The sequence below is a fragment of the Myiozetetes cayanensis genome, unplaced genomic scaffold (assembly GCF_022539395.1).
Source record: "Myiozetetes cayanensis isolate MyiCay16 unplaced genomic scaffold, myiCay2020 scf121, whole genome shotgun sequence".
NCBI lineage: Eukaryota > Metazoa > Chordata > Aves > Passeriformes > Tyrannidae > Myiozetetes > Myiozetetes cayanensis.
In genome coordinates, this window is record NW_026086838.1 from 75,186 (window position 1) to 102,009 (window position 26,824).

At 42.0% G+C, this 26,824-nt stretch overlaps 1 gene segment (V, D, J or C); it reads left to right on the forward strand.

The window, feature by feature from the left end:
• Positions 1 to 117: 117 nt before the first annotated feature.
• Positions 118 to 26,614, forward strand: LOC126635948 (Ig mu chain C region-like). The segment is given in 10 exon segments: positions 118 to 186; positions 296 to 627; positions 2,848 to 2,978; positions 6,353 to 6,417; positions 12,807 to 13,130; positions 14,745 to 15,055; positions 16,983 to 17,318; positions 19,046 to 19,394; positions 25,057 to 25,159; positions 26,606 to 26,614. Coding segments are annotated over 10 exon segments (2,027 nt in total).
• The last annotated feature ends 210 nt before the right edge of the window (positions 26,615 to 26,824 follow it).

The window sequence follows — 26,824 nt, forward strand, 5'->3', positions numbered from 1 at the left end:
CCCTCACAAACCCCGCCCCCTCCTCACAAACCCCGCCCCCTCCCTTCAAGCCCCGCCCCTCCCGTGCCCCATAAAACCCCCGGGGTCCCTCCATTCCGGCACCTTCCGGCGGCTCCGCCATGGCCTCCTCATCATCCTCCTCCTCCTCCTTCCTGCCCTTCCTCCTCCTCCTCCTCGCCCTCCCAGGTAGGTCCTTACCCCTCAAAATCCTTGATCACCCCCCAAAAAACTTGGATAATCAGAATATTTAATTAATTTAATTTTTAACATTATTTTTAATCTTTAATCCGCGCAGGGCTGAGGGCGGCCGTGACCCTGACGGAGTCGGGCGGCGACCTCAAAGCCCCCGGGCAGTCGCTGACGCTCGTCTGCCGCGCCTCCGGCTTCACCTTCGGCGACTACGGCATGGGATGGGCGCGCCAGAGCCCCGGGAAGGGGCTGGAATGGCTCGCTGGGATCACCAAGAGTGGTGGTTCTGGCACCTTCTACGCGCCGTCGGTGCAGGGCCGGTTCAGCATCAGCAGGGACAACGGGCAGAGCTCGGTGACGCTGCAGATGAACAACCTCAGGGACGAGGATTCCGCCGCCTATTTCTGCGCCAGGGGTGCTCACGGTGGTGGTGGCGGGGTGGGGAGGGAGGGCAAAAAGCCACGGTGTTGTCTCAAGGGGGGTCGTGGTTGGGTGGGTTGAGTGGAGTTTGGAGTCGTGGTTGGGTGGGTTGATGATGGAGTGTAGTGGAGGTGGGGTTGTGGTTGGGTGGGTCAATGATGTCATCAGATGGGTCAATGACTCCATTGGGTGGATTGATTATGTCATCAGGTGGCTTGATGAAATCATCGGGTGGGTCATTGACTTGGGTGGGTCAATTATGTCATTGGGTGGGTCATTGACTTGGGTGGGTCAATGACATCATTGGGTGGGTCAATGACACCACTGGGTGGGTTGGTGACATGGTTGGGTCAATGACATCATTGGGTGGGTCAATGACACCACTGGGTGGGTTGTTGACATCAGTGGTTGGGTCAATAACATCATTGGGTGGGACAATGACATCATTGGGTGGGTCATTGACTTGGGTGGGTCAATGACATCATTGGGTGGGTCGATGACACCACTGGGTGGATTGGTGACATGGTTGGGTCAATGACATCATTGGGTCAATGACATCATTGGGTGGGTCATTGACTTGGGTGGGTGTGTCAATGACATCATCAGGCGGGTCAATGACACCATTGGGTGGGTCAATGACATCATTGGGTGGGTCGATGACAGCGTTGAGTGGAGTTGGAGTCGTGGTTCGGTGGGTTGATGACATCATTGGGTGGGTCAATGACATCATTGGGTGGGTCAATGACACCATTGGGTGGGTCGATGACATCATTGAGTGGGTCAATGACATCATTGGGTGGGTCAATGACAGCGTTGACTGGATTTGGGGTCGTGGTTCGGTGGGTCGATGATAGAGTTGAGTGGAGTTGGGGTCGCGGTTGGGTGGGTCAATGATGTCATCAGATGGGTCAATGACAGCATTGAGTGGAGTTGGGGTCATGGTTGGGTGTGTCGATGACATCATTGGGTGGGTCAATGACGCCATTGGGTCAGTGGTACCATTGGGTGGGTCAATGACACCGTTTGGTCAATGGTGTCATCGGGTGGGTCAATGACAATGTTGGGTCAATGACATCATTGGGTGGGTCAATGACACCGTTTGGTCAATGGTGTCATCGGGTGGGTCAATGACATCATTGGTTGGGTCAATGACACCATTGGGTGGGTCGATGACACCACTGGGTGGATTGGTGACATGGTTGGGTCAATGACATCACTGGGTGGGTCAATGACATCATTGGGTGGGTCATTGACTTGGGTGGGTCAATGACATCATTGGGTGGGTCAATGGTGGAGTTGAGTGGAGGTGGGGTCATGGTTGGGTGGGTTGATGATGGAGTTGAGTGGAGGTGGGGTCGTGGTTGGGTGGGTCGATGACATCATTGGGTGGGGCGGTGATGGGGTTGAGTGGAGTTGGGGTCATGGTTGGGTGGGTGAGTTACATCATTGGGTGGGTCAATGACACCATTGGGTGGGTCAATGACAGAGTTGGGTGGGTCAATGACAGAGTTGAGTGGAAGTGGGGTCATGGTTGGGTGGGTCGGTGATGGAGTTGAGTGGAGGTGGAGTCATGGTTGGGTGGGTCAATGACATCATTGGGTGGGTCAATGATGGCGTTCAGTGGAGTTGGTGACATGGCTGGGTCAATGACGTCATTGGGTGGGACAATGACATCATTGGGTGGGTCAGTGACACCGTTGGGTCAATAGCATCATCAGGTAGGTCAATGACATCATTGGGTGGGTCAATGACATCATTGGGTGGGTCAATGACATCATTGGGTGGGTCAATGGCAACGTTGACTGGATTTGGAGTCATGGTTGGGTGGGTCAATGACATCATTGGGTGGGTCAATGATGGCGTTCAGTGGAGTTGGTGACATGGCTGGGTCAATGACGTCATTGGGTGGGACAATGACATCATTGGGTGGGTCAATGACACCATTGGGTCAAGGGCATCATCAGGTAGGTCAATGACATCATTGGGTGGGTCAATGACATCATTGGGTGGGTCAATGACATCATTGGGTGGGTCAATCACGGAGTTGAGTGGAGGTGGGGTCATGGTTGGGTGGGTCAATGACATCATTGGGTGGGACAATGACATCATTGGGTGGGTCAATGACGGAGTTGAGTGGAGTTGGGAGTCATGGTTGGGTGGGTCAATGATGTCATCAGATGGGTCAATGACAGCATTGAGTGGAGTTGGGGTCATGGTTGGGTGGGTCATTGATTTCAGTGGGTTAATGACATCATTGGGTGGGTCAATGACATCATCAGGCGGGTCAATGACACCATTGGGTGGGTGAATGACATCATTGGGTGGGCCAATGACATCATTGGGTGGGTCAATGATGGCATTGAGTGGAGGTGGGGTCATGGTTGGGTGGGTCAATGACATCATTTGGTGGGTCAATGACATCATTGGGTGGGTCATTGACATCATTGGGTGGGTCAATGACGCCATTGTGTAGGTCAATGACATCATTGGGGGGGTGAATGACACCATTGGGTGGGTCAATGACATCATTGGGTGGGTTGTTGACTTTGGTGGGTCAATGACATCATTGGGTGGGTCAATGACATCATTGGGTGGGTCAATGACATCATTGGGTGGGTGAATGACATCATTGGGTGGGTCATTGACTTGGGTGGGTCTATGACATAATTGGGTGGGTTGATGATGTCATCAGGTGGATTGATGACATCGTTGGGTGGGTCATTGACTTGGGTGGGTCGATGACATCATTGGTTGGGTCAATGACATCATTGGGCGGATCGATGACATCATCAGATCAATGACCTCATCGGACGGCTCGATGACATCACTGGGTGGCAGTCTGAGACCCTCCCCCTTTTTTTTCCCCCCAATCCCAGCTCTTTTCCCCTTTTCCCCCATTTTTACCCCAAATCCCTCCTCATTTTCCCCTTTTCCCCAAAACTTCCCTAATTTTCCCATTTTCCCCCTTTTTCACCCCAAATCCGAGCCCGGGGGGGTTTTTGTCCCCTGTGATGTCACCGTGGCTGTTGCTGCTGGTGCTGCTGATGCTGCTGATCACGGTGACATTTTTGGGGACAAAAACTCCCTTTTCCTGCCCCTCCCCCCCTCCCCAGGGGACTCCTGGGCGACTTCCCTTTGGGCTCTTTTACCCCAAATTTCACATCTTTTTGGGCTTTTTTTACCCCAAATTTCACCTCTTTTTGGTCCATTTTGGACCCAAATTTTGGCCTCATTTTGGGATATTTTTCCCAAATTTCCCCCCAAATTTGACCTCATTTTGGGATATTTTTCCACCAATTCCCCCCCAAAATTTGGATTAATTTTGGGCTCTTTTTCCCCAATTTCCCTCAAATTTTTCCTAATTTTTGGGATATTTTTCCCCAATTTCCCCCCCAAAATTTGGCCTCATTTTGGGCTCTTTTTCCCAAATTTCCCCCTAAATTTGGTCTCATTTTGGGCTCTTTTTTCCCCAATTTCCCCCAAATTTGGCCTCATTTTGGGCTCTTTTTCCTCAATTTCCCCCCCAGATTTGCCCTCATTTTGAGATATTTTTCCACCAATTCTCCCCAAAATTTGGTCTCATTTTGGGACATTTTTCCCAAAATTTCCCCCCTAAATTTGGACTTTTTTCCATTTTTTAACCCAAATCAGGGCTGATTTTCCCTTTTTTTCCCCCATTTTCTCCTGTTTTGACCCCAAATCTTCCCCAAAATTTGGACTTTTTCTCCCATTTTTTAACCCAAATCCGGGCTGATTTTCCCTGGGTTTTTTTTCCCCATTTTCTCCTGTTTTGCCCCCAAATCTTCCCTAAAATTTGGACTTTTTCTCCCATTTTTTAACCCAATTTTTCCCCAGTTTTTTTTCCCATTTTCTCCTGTTTTGCCCCCAAATCTTCCCCAAAATTTGGACTTTTTCTCCCATTTTTTAACCCAAATCCAGGCTGATTTTCCCTGGTTTTTTTCCCATTTTCTCCAGTTTTGCCCCCAAAATTTGGGGAAGATTTGGGGTCAAAACAGGAGAAAATGGGGAAAAAAAAACGGGGAAAATTTGGGTTAAAAAATGGGAGAAAAAATCCAAATTTTGGGGAAGATTTGGAGCCAAAATGGGAAAAAAACAGGGAAAATTTGGACTTTTTCTCCCATTTTTTAACCCAAATTTTCCCCGTTTTTTTTTTTCCCGTTTTCTCCTGTTTTGACCCCAAATCTTTCCCCCTGGGGGGAGGTTTTTGTCCCCTGTGATGTCACCGTGGCCCTGCTGGTTGGGGTGCTGTTGCTGCCTATCACCGTGACATTTTTGGGGACAAAAACCTCCTTTTCCTGCCCCTCCCCCTCCCCGGGGGCAACTTCCCCTTTTTGGGTTCTTTTTACCCCAAATTTCACCTCTTTTTTCTCCCATTTTTCCCCCTTTTTTACCCATTTTTCCCCCCATTTTTCCCCAATTTTTCCCCCATTTTTTCTCTTTTTCCCCCTCTTTTTTCCTCCATTTTTCCCTTTTTCCCCCCAAATTTCCCCCCCATTTTTCCCCCAAATTTGGGGTCAATTTTACCCATTTCCCCCCATTTTTACCCCAAATCTGGACTCATTTTCTCATTTCCCCTCATTTTTACCCCAAATCTGGGTTGGTTTTCCCCCTTTTTTTCCTCTCATTTTCCCCCTTTTTTGCCCAATTTTTTCCCCATTTTTTCCCCTTTTTTCCCCTTTTTTCCCCCAAATTTTCCCCCCTTTTTTCCCCAAATTTTCTCCCCCTTTTTCTCCTTTCCCCCCCCCACTTTTTCCCCCCAAATCTGGGTTAATTTTCCCATTTTTCACCCATTTTTACCCAAATCTGGGTTAATTCCCCCCTTTTTTTCTCCCATTTGCCCCCCTTTTTCCCCCAATTTTCCCCCATTTTTTCCCTTTTTCCCCCCATTTTTTCCCTTTTTTTTTCCTTCATTTTTTCTCCCTTTTTTCCCCCAAATCTGGGGTCAATTTTACCCATTTTTCACCCATTTTTACCCCAAATCTGGGTTGGTTTTCCCCCTTTTTTCTCTCATTTTTCCCCCTTTTTTGCCCAAATTTTTCCCCCATTTCTTTCCCTTTTTTTCCCCAAATTTTCCCCATTTTCCCCAAATTTTCCCCATTTTTCCCCCATTTTTCCCCAAATTTTCCCCTTTTTACCCAAATTTTTCCCCCAGTTTTTCCCTTTTTCCCCTTTTTCCCTTTCCCCCATTTTTTCCCCAAATCTGGGTTAATTTTCCCATTTTCCCCCCAAATTTGGGTCAATTTTCCCATTTTCCCCCCAAATTTGGGTTAATTTTTCCCATTTTCCCCCCAAATTTTCCCATTTCCCCCCATTTTCCCCACAAATTTGGGTTAATTTCTCCCATTTCACCCGAAATTTGGGTTAATTTTCCCATTTTCCCCATTTCCCCAAATTTGTTAATTTTCCCATTTTCCCCCAAATTTTCCCATTTCCCCCCATTTTCCCCCCAAATTTGGGTTAATTTTCCCATTTTCCCCCCAAATTTGGGTAAATTTTCCCATTTTCCCCCATTTTCCCCCCAAATTTTCCCATTTTCCCCCCAAATCCCGACCCTTTTCCCCTCTCCCCCCCAAATTTGGGTTAATTTTCCCCCCAATCCGAGCTCCTCCCTCCTTTTTTCCCCTTTTTTTTGCATTTTTACCCAAATCCCGATTTTTAACCAAAATCGCCTTTTTTCACCCCAAAATCTCCCCCCGGGGGGGTTTTTGTCGGGGGGTCCCAGGGGTGTCGATGGCCGTGGTGGAATCGACGTGTGGGGGACCGGCACCATCGTCACCGTCTCGTCCGGTGAGTCCTGACCCAAAATGACCCAAAATCGCCTTTTTTTCACCCAAAATTTCCCTCCCCCCTCCCCGGGGGATTTTGGGGCCAAAAATGGGGATTTTGGGCAAGGTTTTGAAGGGGGGGAATCGCCCTTCGAGGTTGTTTTGGCGGGAAATCGATTTTTGGGGGGGTTGTTTTGGGGTGAAAAATCGGATTTTTGGTAAAAAATGTGGATTTTTGGTGAAAATCGGAATTTTTAGGAAGGTTAAAAATGTTGATTTTGGGGTAAATTTATGATGAGAAGTGAGGAAAATTAATCCAAGGGTAGGTTTGGGGTAAAAAAGTGGATTTTAGAGTGGTTTTTTTGGGGTGAAAAATCGGATTTTTGGTAAAAATGGGAATTTTTGGTGAAAATCTCAATTTTTAGAGGGTTAAAAATGTCAATTTTTGGGTAAATTTAAGATGAAAAGTGAGGAAAAATAATCCCAGGGTAGGTTTGGGGTAAAAAGTGGATTTTAGAGTGGTTTTTTTGGGGTGAAAAATTCGATTTTTGGTAAAAATGTGAATTTTTGGTGAAAATCTCAATTTTTAGGAGGGTTAAAAATGTCGATTTTTGGGTAAATTTAAGATGAAAAGTGAGGAAAAATAATCCTAGGGTAGGTTTGGGGTGGAAAAGTGGATTTTAGAGTGGTTTTTTGGGGTGAAAAATTCGATTTTTGGTAAAAATGTGAATTTTTGGTGAAAATTGGGATTTTTAGGAGGGTTAAAAATGACGATTTTTGGGTAAATTTAAGATGAAAAATAAGGGAAAATAATCCTAGGGTAGGTTTGGGGTGAAAAAGTGGATTTGAGAGTGGGTTTTTTGGGGTGAAAAATTCGATTTTTGGTAAAAATGTGAATTTTTGGTGAAAATTTGGATTTTTAGGAGGGTTAAAAATGTTGATTTTTGGGTAAATTTAAGATGAAAATGGAAGGAAAAATAATCCTAGGGTAGGTTTGGGGTGAAAAAGTGGATTTTAGAGTGGGTTTTTTGGGGTGAAAAATTCGATTTTTGGTAAAAATTGAAATTTTTGGTGAAATTTTGAATTTTTGGTGAAAATTTATGGGGTAAAAAGTCCAATTTTAGGGTTATTTTTTTTCAGGTGGATTTAAAAAGAAAAAGGGGAATTTGAGGGGTGGGTTTGGGGTGAAAAAATCCATTTTTGGGTCTTTTTTGGGTGAAAAATTGAGATTTTTAATGATTTTAATGATAAAAATATCAAATTTTAGGGTTTTTTTTAAGGGATAATTTAAAATTTGGGTGTAAAAAGTCGATTTTAGGGTAAAAATGAGAATTTGGGGAGATTTCAGGACAGTTTTTGGGGAAAAATGTCAGGGTTTGGGTCTTTTTTGGTGAAAAAAATCGATTTTTGGGGTGATTTAATGGTTAAAAAAATCAGATTTTTAGGGGTGTTTTTAAGGGGTGGTTGAAAATTTGGGGAGAAAAAGTCGATTTTAGGGTAAAAATGAGAATTTAAGGGCAGGTTTGGGGTAAAAAAATCCATTTTTGGGTCTTTTTTGGGTGAAAAATTGACATTTTGGGGGGATTTTAATGCTAAAAATATCAATTTTTGAAGGGATTATTTAAAATTTGGGGAGAAAAAAATCGATTTTAGGGGAAAAATGAGATTTTCAAGGCAGAGTTTTGGGGGGAAAATGGATTAAAAAATCGAGATTTATTTGAAAATAATTTAAACTGAAGAAAAATAATTTAAATTGAAGAAAATAATTTAAACTGAAGAAAAAATAATTTAAATTGAAAATAATAATTTAAATTAAAGAAAATAAATTAAAGAAAAAATAATTTAAATTGAAGAAAAATAATTTAAATTAAAAATAATTTAAGAAAATAATTTAAATTTAAGAAAAATAATTTAAATTGAAGAAAAATAATTTAAATTGAAGAAAATAATTTAAATTAAAAAAATTTAATTTAAAGAGAAAAATTAATTTAAATTAAAGAAAAATAAATTACAGAAAAAATAATTTAAATTAAAGAAAATAATTTAAATTAAAATAATTTAAATTTAAGAAAAATAAATTAAAGAAAAAATAATTTAAATTGAAAATAATTAAATCAAATTAAAAATAATTTAAAGTTAAAAATAATTTAAATTAAAGAAAAATAAATTTAAATTGAAGAGAAATTAATTTAAATTAAAAATAATTTAAATTAAAGAAAACATCTTTTAAAAAAATAATTTTTAAAAAACCCTTTTCCCCCCAAATTCGGGGCCAAAACAACCCCAAAAATAAAAATTAACCCAAAACCAAAAAGGGGAAGTTTGGCCCCAAAATAACCCGGAGGGAGTTTCGAAAATAACAGAAAAAATTAAAACAAAAAAATGTGGTTTTTTGGGGTGAAATTTCCCCTTTTTGGGACTCGAAAACAACACCTGGGGAGGGGTAAAAAATAAAAAAAAAGGAGATTTTTGGGGAAATGAGAATTAAAAAGAATTTTTGGGGTGGAAAAAAGGAGAAAAAAGTGGATTTTTGGGTAAAAATGTGATTTTTGGGGGTAAAAAATGTGATTTTTGGGGTAAAAAATGTGAATTTTTGGGGTAAAAAAATGTGATTTTTGGGGGAAAAAACGTGATTTTTGGGGTAAAAAATGAGATTTTTGGGTGTAAAAAATGTGATTTTTGGGGTAAAAAATGTGGATTTTTGGGGTAAAAAAACGTGATTTTTGGGGTAAAAAATGTGAATTTTGGGCGGATTTTTAGGGAGGAAAAGCGCGAATTTTTTAGGGTGAAAAAAGAGGGTTTTGGGTCAATCCGGGGTGGAATTTGGGGGGTTTTAATTGGGGTTTAATGGGGTTTTAATCAAGTTTTAATTGGTTTTTATGGGTTTTAAATCAGGTTTTGATGGGATTTTAAATCAATTTTTAATGAGGTTTTAATCAGGTTTTTATGGGGTTTTAATCCAATTTTAATGAGGTTTTTAATCGGGTTTTAATCATTTTTTAATCCATTTTTAATGGGGTTTTTAAATCAATTTTTATTCAGGTTTTAATTGGTTTTTAATCGGTTTTTATTCAGGTTTTAATCCAATTTTTAGTGGGGTTTTAATCCACTTTTAATGAGGTTTTTAATCGGGTTTTAATCATTTTTTAATCCATTTTTAATGGGTTTTTAAATCAATTTTTATTCAGGTTTTAAATCAGTTTTTAATGGGGTTTTAATCCAATTTTAATGAGGTTTTTAATCGGGTTTTAATCAGGTTTTAATCGGTTTTTAATGGGTTTTTAAATTAATTTTTATTCAGAGTTTAATTGGGTTTTAATCAATTTTTATTCAGTTTTTAAATGGTTTTTAATCAGTTTTTATTCAGTTTTTAATCCATTTTTAATGGGGTTTTAATCCAGTTTTAATGAGGTTTTTAATCGGGTTTTAATCAGTTTTTAATCCATTTTTAATCAGTTTTTAAATCAATTTTTATTCAGTTTTTAATTGGTTTTTAATCGGTTTTTAATCAGGTTTTAATCCATTTTTAATCGGTTTTTAAATCAATTTTTATTCAGGTTTTAATTGGTTTTTAATCAGTTTATTGGGTTAATAATCGATTTATTGATTGCTTTCTTGGGGGTTTAATCAGTTTATTGGGTTATTAATTGAGTTATTAATCAGTTTTCTGGGTTACTAATTGATTCATTAATTGGTTTGTTGGGTTATTAACCAGTTTATTGGTTTATTAATTAGTTTATTAATTGGCTTATTTGGGTTTTAATCGATTTATTAATTGGTTTATTAGGTTTTTAATAGATTTATTAATTGGTTTATTGGGTTATTAATCGGTTTATTAGTCGGTTTATTGGGTTATTAATTGATTCATTAATCGGTTTATTGGGTTTTTAATTGGTTTATTAATTGGTTTATTGGGTTATTAATTCATTCATTAATCGGTTTATTGGGTTTTAAATCGATTTATTAATTGGTTTATTGGGTTATTAATCAGTTTATTGGGTTATTAATTGATCTATTAATCAGTTTATTGGTCTTACTGGAACGTACTGGTCCGTACTGGTCTAGACTGGTTTATACTGGTTTATAGTGGTTTATACTGGTTTATACTGGTTATACTGGTCAGTACTGGTTTATACTGGTTTATACTGGTTATACTGCTCAGTACTGGTCAGTACTGGGTTGTACTGGGCTGTACTGGGCTGTACTGGTCTGTACTGGTCTGTACTGGTCAGTACTGGGCTGTACTGGTAAGTACTGGGCTGTACTCGGTTGTACTGGTCAGTACTGGTTTATACTGGTTATACTGGTCAGTACTGGGATGTACTGGTCAGTACTGGGCTGTACTGGTTTGTACTGGGCTGTACTGGTCAGTACTGGTCAGTACTGAGCTGTACTGGTTTATACTGGTCTGTACTGGTCAGTACTGGTTTGTACTGGGCTGTACTGGTCAGTACTGGTTTGTACTGGTCTGTACTGGGTTGTACTGGGATGTACTGGTCAGTACTGGTCAGTACTGGGCTGTACTGGTCAGTACTGGGCTGTACTGGTCAGTACTGGTCAGTACTGGGCTGTACTGGGTTGTACTGGGCTGTACTGGTCAGTACTGGGCTGTACTGGTTAGTACTGGTAAGTACTGGGCAGTACTGGGCTGTACTGGTCAGTACTGGTCAGTACTGGGCTGTACTGGTCAGTACTGGGCCGTACTGGGCTGTACTGGTCAGTACTGGGCTGTACTGGTCAGTACTGAGCTGTACTGGACCGTACTGGACTGTACTGGGCTGTACTGGTCAGTACTGGTCAGTACTGGTTTGTACTGGGCTGTACTGGTTAGTACTGGTCTGTACTGGTTTGTACTGGTCAGTACTGGGCTGTACTGGGCTGTACTGGTCTGTACTGGTCAGTACTGGTTAGCACTGGGCTGTACTGGTGTGTACTGGTCAGTACTGGGATGTACTGGTCAGTACTGGGCTGTACTGGGTTGTACTGGTCAGTACTGGGCTGTACTGGTCAGTACTGGGCTGTACTGGTCAGTACTGGGCTGTACTGGGCTGTACTGGTCAGTACTGGGCTATACTGGTCTGTACTGGGCTGTACTGGTCAGTACTGGGCTATACTGGTCTGTACTGGTTTGTACTGGTTTGTACTGGTTTATACTGGTCTGTACTGGTTTGTACTGGTTTGTACTGGTAATACTGGTTTATACTGGTCAGTACTGGTCAGTACTGGGTTGTACTGGGCTGTACTGGTTTGTACTGGTTAATACTGGTTCGTACTGGTTTATACTGGTCAGTACTGGTCTGGACTGGTTTATACTGGTCAGAACCCCAAAACCTCCCAATTTCACCCCAAAAAAGTGGAATTTTCACCCCAAAATTGCGAAAATCGCAAAAAATGTGAATTTTCACCCAAAAAATGTGAATTTTCACCCAAAAAATGTGAATTTTCACCCAAAATTGTGAATTTTCACCCAAAAAACCCACAGAATTTCTCAAAAATGGGGAGTTTTGACCCCAAAAATGTGGGTGGGATTTAAACCCCAAAAAACCCGAAATTCCCCCAAAAAATCCCGAAATTTCCCCAAAATCCCTCGATTTTCACCCAAATTGGTAAAATCCTCCAATTTCTCTAAAAACTCTCATTTTCACCCCAAAAAATGTCCCAAAAGGGGGAGTTTTGACCCCAAAACAGGCGGGGTGGGGCCTAAACCCCAAAAAACAACCGAATTCCCTCAAAAAACATCAATTTTCCCCAAAACCCTCAATTTTCCCCCAAAACCCTCGTTTTTCACCCAAATCTGAAAAATCCTCAAATTTCTCTAAAAACTCTCATTTTCACCCCAAAAAATGTCCCAAAAGGGGGAGTTTTGACCCCAAAACAGGCGGGGTGGGGCTAAGACCCCAAAAAACCATGAAATTCCCTAAAAAAACATCAATTTTCCCCAAAACTGTCGATTTTCACCCAAATCCAAAAAACCCTCAAATTCCGCTAAAAACTCAAATTTCCACCAAAATAATTTCCCTAAAATGGGGAGTTTTGACCCCAAAACAGGTGGGGTTGGGCCCAGACCCCAAAAAAACAACCCAATTCTCCCAATTTCCCCCAAAACCATCAATTTTTCCCCAAAACCATCAATTTTCACCCAAATAGAAAAACCCCTCAAATTTCGCTAAAAACTCAATTTTTCAGCAAAAAAAATTCTCCAAAATTTAAAGTGGGGAGGAAGGAGAAACCTTGACCCCAAGACAAACCCAAAACAACCCCAAAACAACCCCAAAACCCCCCAAAAAACCCCCACCAACCTCGCGTCAAAAAACGTCAATTTCCGCCTCGAAAAACCGCAAAAAACGGTAAAAACGCCCGTTTTTCGCCCGAATTTTGACCGTTTTTCCCCGTTTTTTTTTCCCCTGGCAGCCCAGGCCGGGCCCCCCCGGGTGTTCCCGCTGTCCCCCTGCGGCCCCCAGCCCCTTTTCTCGGTGGGCTGCCTGGCGGTGGGCGCGGTGCCGGCGGCGCCGTTGAGGTGGCGCTGGAGCGACGCCCTCAACCGGAGCTTGGGCGGGGTCGATTCCGGGGTGGGCGTGGCCCAGGGGGTGGGCGTGGCCTCCCGAGACCCCGCCCTGCTTTTCCTGGTGGCTTCCCGGCTGGAGGCGCCGTTGGAAGAGGGGAAATCCCGGATGCCGTTCCGGTGTCGGGCGGAGAATCCGGCGGGAGGAGCCGCGGCTCAAGTGACCAATCCTGGTGAGTCCGGAATGTTCCAGGGGGGAGGAGACCAAAAATTCCTGGTGGGAGGGGGGTTCTGATCCCAAATATCCACAGGGGAGGGTCCTGATCCCAAATATTCCTGGTGGGAGGGGGATCCCAAATATCCTGGGGGTCCTGATCCCAAATATTTCAAGGGTCCTGATCCCAAATACTCCTGAGGGGAGGGTCCTGATCCCAAATATTCCTGCTGGGAGGGGGATCCCAAATATCTTGAGGGGAGGGTCCTGATCCCAATTAATCTGAGGGTCCTGATCCCAAATATCCTGAGGGTCCTGATCCCAAATATTTGAAGGGTCTTGATCCTAATTAATCTGAGGGTCCTGATCCCAAATATCCAGAGGGGAGGGTCCTGATCCCAAATATTTGAGAGGATCCTGACCCCAAATATTCCTGAGGGGAGGGTCCTGATCCCAAATATTCCAAGGGTCCTGATCCCAAATATTCCTGCTGGGAGGGGGATCCCAAATATCTCGAGGGGAGGGTCCTGATCCCAATTAATCTGAGGGTCCTGATCCCAAATATCCTGAGGGTCCTGATCCCAAATATTCCTGGTGGGAGGAGGATCCCAAATATTCTGGGGGTCCTGATCCTGAATATTCTGAGGGTCCTGATCCCAAATATTTCAAGGACTCTGATCCCAAATATTCCTGAGGGGAGGGTCCTGATCCATAATATCCCTGGTGGGAGGGGTATCCCAAATATTCTGGGGGTCCTGATCCCAAATATTCCAAGGATTGTGATCCCAAATATTTCAAGGGTCTTGATCCCAAATATTCTGGGGGTCCTGATCCCAAATATCCCAAAGGTCTTGATCCCAAATATTTCAAGGGTCTTGATCCCAAATATTCTGAGGGTCCTGGTCCCAAATATCTCGAGGGGAGGGTCCTGATCCCAAATATTCCTGGTGGGAGGGGGATCCCAAATATCCTGGGGGTCCTGATCCCAAATATTCCTGAGGGGAGGGCCCTGATCCCAAATATTTCAAGGGGAGAGTCCTGATCCCAAATATTCCTGGTGGGAGGAGGATCCCAAATATTCTGGGGGTCCTGATCCCAAATATCCCAAGGGGAGGGTCCTGATCCCAAATATTCTGAGGGTCCTGATCCCAAATACTCCTGAGGGGAGGTTCGAGAGTCCTGATCCCAAATATTCCTGGTGGGAGGAGGATCCCAAATATTCTGGGGTCCTGATCCCAAATATCCCAAGGGGAGGGTCCTGATCCCAAATATTTCAAGGGTCTTGATCCCAAATACTCCTGAGGGGAGGGTTCTGATCCAAAATATCCCTGGTGGGAGGGGGATCCCAAATATTCTGGGGGTCCTGATCCCAAATATTCTGAGGTCCTGATCCCAAATATTTCAAGGGTCTTGATCCCAAATATTCTGAGGGTCCTGATCCCAAATATCCCAGTGGGAGGAGGGTCCTGATCCCAAATATTTCAAGGACCCTGATCCCAAATATCCCTGAGGGGAGTGTCCTAATCCCAAATAATTTGATCCCAAATATTTCAAGGACCCTGATCCCAAATATCCCTGAGGGGAGTGTCCTAATCCCAAATAATTTTTTTCTCCCCCCATTTTCCCCCCCCAGGCCCCTCCTCCTCCCCGCTGGTGCCGGTGCTCACCCTGCACCCTCCGTCCCGCGAGGACTTCCAAGGTCCCTTCCGCAACTCCACCCTGCTGTGCCAGGTCCGTGCCCCACGTCGATCGCCCGTCCGATGGCTCGGAACGGAGACCCCCTGGGGGCTGGAGCCGCTTCCGAGGCCGCCGGGCCCGACGGAGCCGCCGTCGTCACCAGCAGCCGCCTCGGCGTCACCGAGGCCGAGTGGGAACGGGGGGACACCTTCACCTGCCTGGCTGAGGGGGAGAGTCGGAACACCAGCAAGGGGTTGGAGTGTCAATGTGAGTAGGATGGGAGGAGGGGTGTGTTTGGGATGGTTTCCTAAAAAATTCCGAAGTTTTTAGGTGGTTTTCCCACAAAATTTACAATTTTTTAGGATTTTCTCAAAATTTCGTGAATTTCACCCAAATTCGACCAAATTGACATGATATTCCCTTGATTTCAAGCAAAAATCTCAGTATTCCCACTATTTTCTCAGGTTTTACCCAGTTTCCCCCAAAATTTCCAGTTTGTCGAGATTTTCCCCAAATTTCATGGGTTTGACCCAAATTCGACCTGATTTCCCCAGATTTCATGTAAAATCTCAATATTCCACAGTTCAATTTCTACAAATCCTCAATTTCCATTTTCAAAGTTCCAATTTCATGGATTTGACCCAAATTTAACCTGATTTCCCTTATTTAACAAAATCTCATATTCCCAGATTTCTCAGTTTTACCAGTTCTCCAAATTTCCATTTTTTTGAGATTTTCCTGAAATTTTGTGAATTTGACCCAAATTTGACCCAATTTCCCCCTTGAATTCAACCCAAATTGTCAATATTCCCACTAATTTCTCGTTTTTTACCCAAATTTCCCATTTTTTCAAGATTTTCCTGAAATTGGTCAACACCAATGGTCAATCTGGGTGGAAATGACCCAAAATTAAGAAAGGTTCTTCCAGTTGACCAAGTGGTCACCACCAATGGTCATTTTGGGTGGAAATGACCCAAACCCAAGAGAGGTTCTTCCAATTGACCAAGTGGTCAACAGGGATGATCATTTTGGATAGAAACCACTCAAATCCATCAAAGACCCTCCCAGTTGACCAAGTGGTCAACCCCAATGGTCATTTTGGGTAGAAACCACCCAAAATTAAGAGAGACCCTTCCCGTTGACCATTGGGTCAACACCAATGGTCATTTTGGGTGGAAATGACCCCAAACCATCAAAGACTCTCCCAGTTGACCAAGTGGTCAACACCAATGGTCAATCTGGGTGGAAACCACCCAAAACCAAGAGAGGCTCTTCCAGTTGACCAACTGGTCAACCCCAAGGATGGTCATTTTGGGTAGAAACCACCCAAACCCAAGAGAGGTTCTTCCAGTTGACCAAGTGGTCAACACCAATGGTCATTTTGGGTGGAAACCACCCAAAACCAAGAAAGACCCTTCCACTTGACCAAGTGGTCAACACCAATGGTCATTTTGGGTAGAAACCACCCAAAACCAAGAAAGACCCTTCCACTTGACCAAGTGGTCAACCCCAATGGTCGTTCTGGGTCAAAATGACTCAAAATCATCAAAGGTAACTCCAGTTGACCAAGTGGTCAACAAGGATGGTCATTCTGGGTAGAAACCACCCAAAACCAAGAGAGGCTCTTCCAGTTGACCAAATGGTCAACAAGGATGGTCATTTTGGGTAGAAACGACCCCAAACCAAGAGAGGTTCATCCAGTTGACCAAGTGGTCAACCCCAATGGTCAATCTGGGTCAAAATGACTCAAAATCATCAAAGACCCTTCCAGTTGACTAAGTGGTCAACCCCAATGGTCATTTTGGGTAAAAACCACCCAAAATTAAGAAAGGCTCTTCCAGTTGACCAAGTGGTCAACCCCAATGGTCATTTCAGGTAGAAACCACCCAAAACCAAGAGAGGTTCATCCAGTTGACCAAGTGGTGAACACCAATGGTCAATCTGGGTGGAAACCACCCAAAACCAAGAGAGGTTCTTCCAGTTGACCAAGTGGTCAACCCCAATGGTCATTCTGGGTGGAAACCACCCAAAACCATCAAAGACCCTCCCAGTTGACCAAGTGGTCAACCCTAATGGTCATTCTGGGTGGAAACCATCCAAAATTAAGAAAGGCTCTTCCAGTTGACCAACTGGTCAACAGGGATGGTCAATCCAGGTAGAAACCACCCCAAATCTCTCCCCCCCACCCCCACAGACGACCAGTCTGGCGTCGCCGGCGGCACCGACGTGCGGGTGGAGACGTCGCCGCCGCTCTTCGCCGACATCTTCGAGGCCAAGGCGGCCAAGCTGACGTGCCGGGTGTCCAACCTGGCGGGGGCCGAGGGGCTGGAGGTGACGTGGTTGAAGGAGGATGGAGAAGCCCTGGCCACCAAGGTGGGGCCTCCGGCCCTGCAGCCCAACGGGCTCTTCGGCGCCGCCGCCGTGGCCTCGGTGGGGGCCGAGGATTGGGAGTCCGGCCAGGCCTTCACCTGCAGGGTGGCCCACCCGGACCTGCTCTTCCCCAGGGAGGTCGTGCTCAGGAAGGAGATTGGTGAGGGTTTATTTATTTATTTATTTATTTATTTTTTTATTTTATTTCAATTTACCAATTTATTCATTGATTTATTGGTATATTTATGATTTTTTAATGGATATTTATATATAAATTATGTATATTTATATATAGATTATATTCATATTTATATAGTGATGCATTTATTCATCAGGGATTATATATTTATATATTTTTTATTATATTTATTAACCTATTTAGTTACCTAATTAATCTATTGATTTATGTATCTATTTATTTATCTATTTATCTATTCATTCATTCATATATTTATGATTTTATTAATTCATTTATTTATAGACATATTTATTTATTTATCTATTTATTCATTCATTTGTATTTATTTATATTTACTTACCAATTTATTCATTAATTTATGGATATATTTATGATTTTTTAATCCATATTTATATATAGATTATATTCATATTTATATAGTGATGCATTTAGTCATCAGGGATTATATATATTTATATATAGATTATATTCATATTTATATAGTGATGCATTTAGTCATCAGGGATTATATATATTTATATATATTTTTATTATATTTATTAACCTATTTATTTACCTAATTAATTTATCGAGTTATTTATATATTTATTTATGTATGTATCTATTTATTCATTCATTCATTTATATATTTATATATTTATGATTTTTTATCCATATTTATATATAGATTAATTATTGATTTCTTTATCTATTTATTTCTCTATTTATTTCTCTATTTATTGATTCATTCATTTATGAATTTATATATATTTATGAATTGATTAGTTCATTTATATATTTATACATTTATTCATCAGAGATTATATATATATTTATTTTAAATTTATTAATTAATCTATTTATTTATTAATTTATTATCTGTTACTAATTTATTTCTTTTTTAACTAATTCATTAATTTTTAAATTAATTTATTAATTTTTTAAATTAATTTATTAATTTTTTTACCCCCCGTGCCGCCCAGTGCCCCACGCCCAGGCGCCAACTTATTTATATATTTATGAATGTATGAATTTACTAATCCATTGATTCATAATATAATTTTTATTAACTCAATAATTTATTTATTAATTTCTTCTTTATTAATTTATTATTTTATTTATTATTTCATTCATTTTTTAATTAATTAATTGATTTTTTAACCCTACACCACCCAGTGCCCGACGCCCAGGCGCCAACTCCGTACCTGCTGCCCCCACTGTCCCTATGATTGATTTATCGATTTACCTATTCCTGTATTTACTTATCCATTTACTTAGTCATTTATTTATATATTTATATATTTATTTATATATTTATGGATTTATCTCTTTCTCCATTTATGCAATTTTTTATATATTTATGAGCGTATGAATTTAATAATCCATTGATTTATATATTTATGAATTTATGAATTTAATAATCCATTGATTTATCTATTCACGAATTTTTTTTTGTCTCTTTATTGACTAATTACTTAGTAATTAAATGCATTTATTAATTTAGTTATTAATTTATTAATTTTTTATCAATTCATTAATTTTTATGGATTTATGAAATTTTTATTAATTTATTTATTAAGTTATTACTTTATTAATTAATTTATGTATTAATGTATTAATGCATTAATTTTTAATTAATTTATTAAATTTTTAATTAATTTTTTAATTTTTTGATTAATTCATTAATTTTTTAACCCCTTACCCCCCAGTGCCCGACGCCCAGGCGCCCACCCTGTACCTGCTGCCCCCTCCCTCGGACCAACTCCGCCTGCAGGGCTCGGCCACCCTCACCTGCCTGGCCCTCTCCTTCAACCCCCCCGACCTCCTGCTCCGCTGGCTCCGCGACGGCGAACCCCTCCCCCCGGGCGCCGCCCTCACCTTCCCGCCCCGCCCCGAGCCCCGCCCGGGCCGCGCCTTCAGCCTGCTCAGCGCCCTCACCGTGCCCGCCGCCGACTGGCACCGCGGCGCCGCCTTCACCTGCCTGGTGGGCCACGAGCGGCTCCCGCTGCGCCTGGCCCAGAGGACCCTGGACAGGAGCTCGGGTAAAGCCGCGCCCGTCAACGTCTCCCTCGTGCTCGCCGATGTCGCCGGGGCCTGTTATTAAAAAAAAAATCTGATTTTTTACCTCTTTTCTGCCCAAAATTGCACTTTTTCGAAAAAAAAATAAACTCTTTTCAAAAAAAAAAAATCCCGATTTTTTTATGGCCGTTTTGACCCATTTTGACCCCCCAAAATTGCCATTTTTTGTTTCCCCAAAATCGTCATTTTTTGTTCCCAAAATGACCATTTTTCGCTCCCAAAAATGACCATTTTTCGCTCCCAAAATGACCATGTTTCGTCCCCAAAATGATAAATTTTAACTCTCAAAATCACTGTTTTTCACCCCTAAAATCGACCATTTTTTCACTCCCAAATTAACCACTTTTCGCTCCCAAAAATGACCATTTTTCGCTCCCAAAATTGACCACTTTTCACTCCCAAAATGACCAATTTGTCACCCCAAAACCGACCCTTTTTAACCCTGAAACGACAATTTTTCACTCCCAAAACGACCATTTTTCACTCCCAAAATCAACCACTTTTCGCTCCCAAAATCACCCATTTTCACCCCAAAACCGACCACTTTCCCCTCCCAAACCCCACCGATTTTTCCCCACCTCCCAAACCCCCGTTTTCCACCCCAAAACGCCCCCCTCGGGGCCCCCTTGGGTGCCCTCCCCGTGCCCGCCGCCGACTGGCACCGCGGCGCCGCCTTCACCTGCCTGGTGGGCCACGAGCGGCTCCCGCTGCGCCTGGCCCAGAGGACCCTGGACAGGAGCTCGGGTAAAGCCGCCCCCGTCAACGTCTCCCTCGTGCTCGCTGACGTCGCCGGCGCCTGCTATTGATTAAAAAAATTCCCAATTTTTTGCCTCCTTTCTGCCCAAAATTGCACTTTTTCGAAAAAAAATAAACTCTCTTCAAAAAAAAAAATCCTGATTTTTTTATGGCCATTTTGACCCATTTTGACCCCCCAAAATTGCCATTTTTGGTTCCCCAAAATAACCACTTTTCGCTCCAAAACTAGCCATTTTTAGGCCCCAAAATGACCATTTTTGACCCCTAAAAGCGACCATTTTTCACTCCCAAAATGACCATTTTTTGTTCCCAAAATGACCACTTTTCGCTCCCAAAATGACAATTTTTCGCTCCCAAAATGACCATTTTTCACCCCTAAAATCGACCATTTTTTGCCCCCAAAATCGACCATTTTTCGCTCCCAAACCAACCATTTTTAACTCCCAAAATCGACCACTTTTCGCTCCCAAAACCGATCATTTTTAGCTCCCAAAATGACCAATTTTTCACTCCCCAAATGACAATTTTTCACTCCCAAAACCGACCACTTTTCACTCCCAAAATGACCATTTTTCGTTCCCAAAATGACCATTTTTATCCCTAAAATAACCCATTTTTAACCCCAAAACCGACCACTTTTCCCCTCCCAAACCCCACCGATTTTTCCCACCTCCCAAACCCCCCTTTTCCACCCCAAAACGCCCCCTCGGGGCCCTAGTGAGCGCCCTCCCCGTGCCCGCCGCCGACTGGCACCGCGGCGCCGCCTTCACCTGCCTGGTGGGCCACGAGCGGCTCCCGCTGCGCCTGGCCCAGAGGACCCTGGACAGGAGCTCGGGTAAAGCCGCGCCCGGCAACGTCTCCCTCGTGCTCGCTGATGTTGCTGGGGCCTGTTATTGATGATTTGGAAAAAAAAATCCGATTTTTTTGAACCATTTCTGCCCAAAATTGCACTTTTTCGAAAAAAAAATAAACTGTTTTCAAAAAGAAAAAATCCCGATTTTTTATGGCCATTTTGACCCCCAAATTTGTCATATTTCACCCTCAAAAATGTCATTTTTTGTTTCCCCAATAACCACTTTTCGCTCCAAAACTAGTCATTTTTAGGCCCCAAAATGACCATTTTTCACTCCCAAAATCGACCACTTTTCGCCCCCAAAATGACCATTTTTCACCCCTAAAATCAACCATTTTTAACTCCAAAAATGACCATTTTTCGCTCCCAAAAAACCCAATTTCTCACCCCCAAAAATGACCATTTTTGGCCCCAAAAATGACCAATTTTTCACTCCAAAAATGAGCATTTTTCACTCCCAAAATGACCATTTTTTGTTCCCAAAATAACCAAATTCTCACCCCAAAAATGACCACTTTTCACCCCAAAATCACCCATTTTTCATCCCAAAACCGACCATTTTTAGGTCCCAAAATCGACCATTTTTCGTTCCCAAAATGACCAATTTCTCACCCCAAAAATGACCATTTTTCGTTCCCAAAATCGTCCATTTTTCACTCCCAAAATGACCATTTTTCACTCCCAAAATAACCAATTTTTTCACCCCAAAAATGACCATTTTTCACCCCAAAATAACCACTTTTCGCTCCCAAAACCGATCATTTTTAACTCCCAAAATTGACCACTTTTCGATCCCAACACTGACCATTTTTCGTTCCCAAAATAACCAATTTTTTCACCCAAAAATGACCATTTTTCACCCCTAAAATCGACAATTTTTCGCTCCAAAATCACCCATTTTTCACTCCCAAACTGACCAATTTTTTCACCCCAAAATAACAATTTTTCATTCCCAAAATGACCATTTTTCACCCCAAAACCGATCATTTTTAACTCCCAAAACCGACAGGAGGACCCTGGACAGGAGCTCGGGTAAAGCCGCGCCCGGCAACGTCTCCCTCGTGCTCGCCGACGTCGCCGGGGCCTGCTATTGATTAAAAAAAATCCCCTTTTTTAACCATTTCTGCCCAAAATTGCACTTTTTCGAAAAAAAAATAAACTGTTTTCAAAACAAAAAAATCCCGATTTTTTATGGCCATTTTGACCCCCCAAATTTGTCATATTTCGCCCTCAAAATTGCCATTTTTTGTTTCCCCAAAATGACCAGTTTTCCATCCAAAAATGACCATTTTTTGGCCCAAAAATGACCATTTTTCGTCCCCAAAAAAACCAATTTCTCACCCCTAAAATTGACCATTTTTTCACTCCCAAACTAACCACTTTTCGCTCCCAAAAATGACCATTTTTCACTCCCAAAATGACCAATTTTTCACCCCAAAAATAACCATTTTTCGTTCCCAAAATAACCATTTTTAGCTCCCAAAATGACCATTTTTTGTTCCCAAAATAACCAATTTCTCACCCCAAAACCGACCATTTTTAGCCCTAAAACGACAATTTTTCACCCCCAAAATGACCAATTTCTCACCCCAAAAATGACCATTTTTCACCCCCAGAACCCACCATTTTTCAACCCCAAAATGACCATTATTGGTCCCAAAAATGACCATTTTTCCCCACTAAAAATGACCATTTTTATCCCTAAAATGACCATTTTTCCCCCCCAAAATGACCATTTTTCACCCAAAAAACCCCCATTTTTCACTTCCAAAATGACCATTTCCCACCCAAAAATGACCTGCTTTTTTCACCCCCAAAACTCCCTTTTTTCACCCCAAAAAACCCCTTTCTCTCCCTCCCCAAATCCCCTTTTTTCCCCCCAAAAAAAACCCTCCCAAAAAAATGGGTTAAAAACCACCAATAAAAGGAATTTTCCAGAAAAAACGACTCTTGGACCTCCGGGGGGAGGGGTGGGGGAGGGGTGGGAATTTTGGGGTAAAATCCGGGAATTTGGGGACTTCCGTAAGTTGCGTCGTCCTCGCCGATTTCCCGCCAAAAAACGCCCCCAAAATCCCTCATTTTAACCCCAAAAATTCCCAATTCCCACCCCAAAATTGCTCCAAATTCACCAATTTCCCCATTTCTGCCCCAAAATTTGCATAAATTTCCCTTTTTATCCCAAATTAGCCCAAAATTTACCATTTTCCCCCATTTTTCCCAAAAATGAGAATAATTTACCCAAATTTCCCCTTTTTCCCCCAAATTTCCCCCTTTCTGCCCCAAAATGGACCCAATTTTCCCAAAATCACCCAAATTTTCCCGCTTTTCCCAGAATTTGACCCAAATCCTCCATTTTTGCCCCAAAACTCCCAATTTTGCCCCAATTTCACCCAAATTTTCCCATTTTCCTCAAATTTTTCCCCAAATTCCTCCATTTATGACCCAAAATTGCCCCAAATTGGCCAAATTTCCCCCAAAATCAACAAAATTCACCCAAATTTGTCCAAATTTGCTCAAATTTGCCCCAAATTCTCCCATTTTGCCCCAAAAATGCCCAAAATACCCAAATTTTCCCCAAAATGCCCAAATTTGTCCAAATTTGCCCAAATTTCTCCCCTTTTGCCCCAAAATTGCCCAAATTTGTTTAAATTTGCCCAAAATTTTCCCATTTTACCCCAAATTTGCCCAAATTTTCCCAAATTTCTCTTGTTTTGCCCCAAATTTTCCCAATTCCTTCTCATTTTTACCCAAAATTGCCCAAATTTGCCCCAAATTCCCCCATTTTTCATTTTGGGTCCAAAAAAGCCAATTTTGGGTAAAAACAGAGGGGGGGGGGGGATTCCACCACCAGGGGGTGCCAAAGGGACGGATTTTGGGGTGAGAAATGCGAATTTTGGGTAAAAAATTAAAGTTTTGGGGTGAAAAATCCGATTTTTGGGGTAAAATCCTGGATTTGGGGGCAAAAAAAAAGAGGAATTTTGGGGTAAAAATGGGGAATTTTGGGTAAAATCTCAGATTTTTGGGCCTAAAATCAGAATTTTCACCCAACCCCCAAATTTTGGGGTTTAAAACAGAATTTTGGGGTCCAAAAAGGGGAATTTTGGGTCTAAAATCCAAATTTTTACCCCAAACCCCCCAATTTTGGGGTAAAACCCCAGAATTTTGTGTCCTAAAATCCAAGTTTTGAGTCCAGAAATGGGAATTTTTGGGTCCAAAATCCCTCAAATTTTGGGTCTTAAAATTCAATTTTTTTCATCCTAAAACCCCCAAATTTTGGGTCTAAAAACCCCCAAATTTCAGGTCCAAAAATCCACATTTTTAGGTCCAAAAATCCCAAATTTCTGCTCCAAAAAACACGAATTTCCGCTCCTAAAAATCCGAATTTTAGCTCCAAAATCCCCAAATTTTGGGTCCAAAAATGCAATTTTTTAGTCCAAAAATCCCAATTTACCCTCCTAAAAATGCGAATTTTCGCTCCTAAAAATCCACATTTTTTAATCCTAAAACCCTTAAATTTTGGGTCCTAAAACCCCCAAATTTTGGGTCCTAAAACCCCCAAATTTTAGGTCCAAAACCCCCAAATTTTGGGTCCAAAACCCCTCAAATTTTAGGTCCAAAAATGCCATTTTTTAGCTCCAAAACCCCGAATTTTCCCTCCAAAAAAATTTGAATTTCCGCTCTTAAAAATCTGAATTTTCGCTCCAAATCCCCCCAAATTTTGGGTCCAAAAATCCTCAAATTTCAGGTCCAAAAATACCATTTTTAGTCCAAAAATCCTCAAATTTTGAGTCCAAAAATGCCAATTTTTTAGTCCAAAACCCCAAATTTCCTCTCCAAAAAAGCGAATTTTTTGTCCTAAAAATCCCTATTTTTGGTCCAAATCCCCAAATTTTTTGTCCAACCCCCCCAATTTCCTCCCCCCCCCCCAATTTGAGGTCGCAGAATCCAAATTTCGAGTCCAAAACCTCCAATTTTGGCTCCTAAAACCCGAAATTTGTCATTTTTTTCAGTGGCCACGGGCGGGCGCTGGTGGGACGAGAGCGAGGACCTTCAGGACCTCTGGGCCACGGCCTCGACCTTCATCGTCCTCTTCATCCTCAGCCTCTTCTACGGCGCCACCGTCACCCTCATCAAGGTACCCAAAACCCCCCCTTTTCACCCCAAAAAAATCCCCTCCCAAAATCTCCTTTTTTTCCCTTTTTTTGGGCGAAAAATGGGATTTTTTTGCCCCAAAATTGACTTTTTTCACCTGATTTTTAGCTTAAAAATTTGGATTTTTACTCCTTTTTTTTCCCCAAAATTCAGGTTTTTTCCCCCCAAAAAATCCCAATTTTCCCACAATTTTCCCATTTTTTACCCCCAAAAATTGTAATTTCCCCCTGATTTTCAGCCCAAAAATCCCCATTTTTGCCCCAAAATCTCTCCCAATTGGCACAAAAATCCGGATTTTTCCTCCTTTTTTTTCCCTCTTTTTTTCCTCACTGTTTTTGCCCAAAATTCAGGTTTTTCCCCCCCCAAAAATCCCAATTTTTCCCCCAATTTTCCCTGGTTTTCCCCCCCAAAAATTGTCATTTTTTCCCCTGATTTCTACCCCCAAAATCCCCATTTTTGCCCCCAAAACTCTCCCAACTCACCCAAAAATCTGGATTTTCCCTCCTTTTTTTTCCTCACTGTTTTTGTCCAAAATTCAGGTTTTTCCCCCCAAAAAAATCCCAATTTCCCCCCAATTTTCCCCCCAAAATTGTCAATTTATCCCTGATTTCTGCCCCAAAAATCCCAATTTTTTCCCCCAAAAAATCCCAATTTTCCCCCTAAAAATCCCAATTTTCTCTCATTTTCCCTCAAAATTCCTTCCCAAAATTCCAATTTTCCCTCCAAAAAATCCCAATTTTCCCCCCAAAAATCCCAATTTTCCCTCCAAACCCCCAAATTTTCCCCAAAAAATCCCAATTTTCCCCCTTAAAATCCCAATTTTCCCCCTTAAAAATCCCAATTTTCCCATTTTCTACCCCAAAACCCCCAAATTTTCCCCAAAAATCCCAATTTTTCCCAAAAATCCCAATTTTCCCCCCTAAAATCCCAATTTTCCTCCCCAAAAACCCCAATTTTCCCATTTTTCCCCCCAAACCCCCAATTTTCCCCCCAAAAATCCCATTTTCTCCCAAAATCCCAATTTTCCCCAAAACCTCAAATTTTCCCCCTAAAATCCCAATTTTCCCATTTTCTACCCCAAAAATCCCAATTTTCCCCTAAAAATCCCAATTTTCCCCCTTAAAAATCCCAATTTTCCCATTTTCTACCCCAAAACCCCCAATTTTCCCCAAAACCCCCAATTTTTCCCAAAAATCCCAATTTTCCCCCAAAAATCCCAATTTTTCTCCCAAAAAATCACAATTTTCCCATTTTCTACCCCAAAATCCCAATTTTTTTCCCCAAAAAATCCCAATTTCCCCCTAAAACCCCCAATTTTCCCCCCAAAACTCCCAATTTTTCCCCCAAAAATCCCAATTTTCCCCAAAAAATCCCCCAATTTCCCCCCTAACAAAACCCTCCATTAACTCTTTTTTTTCCCAAATTCCAGGTAAAATGACCCAAAAAATTCCGGCTCTTCCTCCCCCCCCTCCCTCTGGAATTTTCCCCAGGAATTTTCCCCTCCCCCCTCTTTGTAAATAAACCAAAAATAAAGATTTTTGTACCTTTTTTTTACCGATTTCTGCCTTTTTTGCCTCAATTTGGGGGGGTTGGGAGGGCGGGGGGGTCCAAAATGGGTCAAAACTCACCAAAAATGGTTCAAAATTCA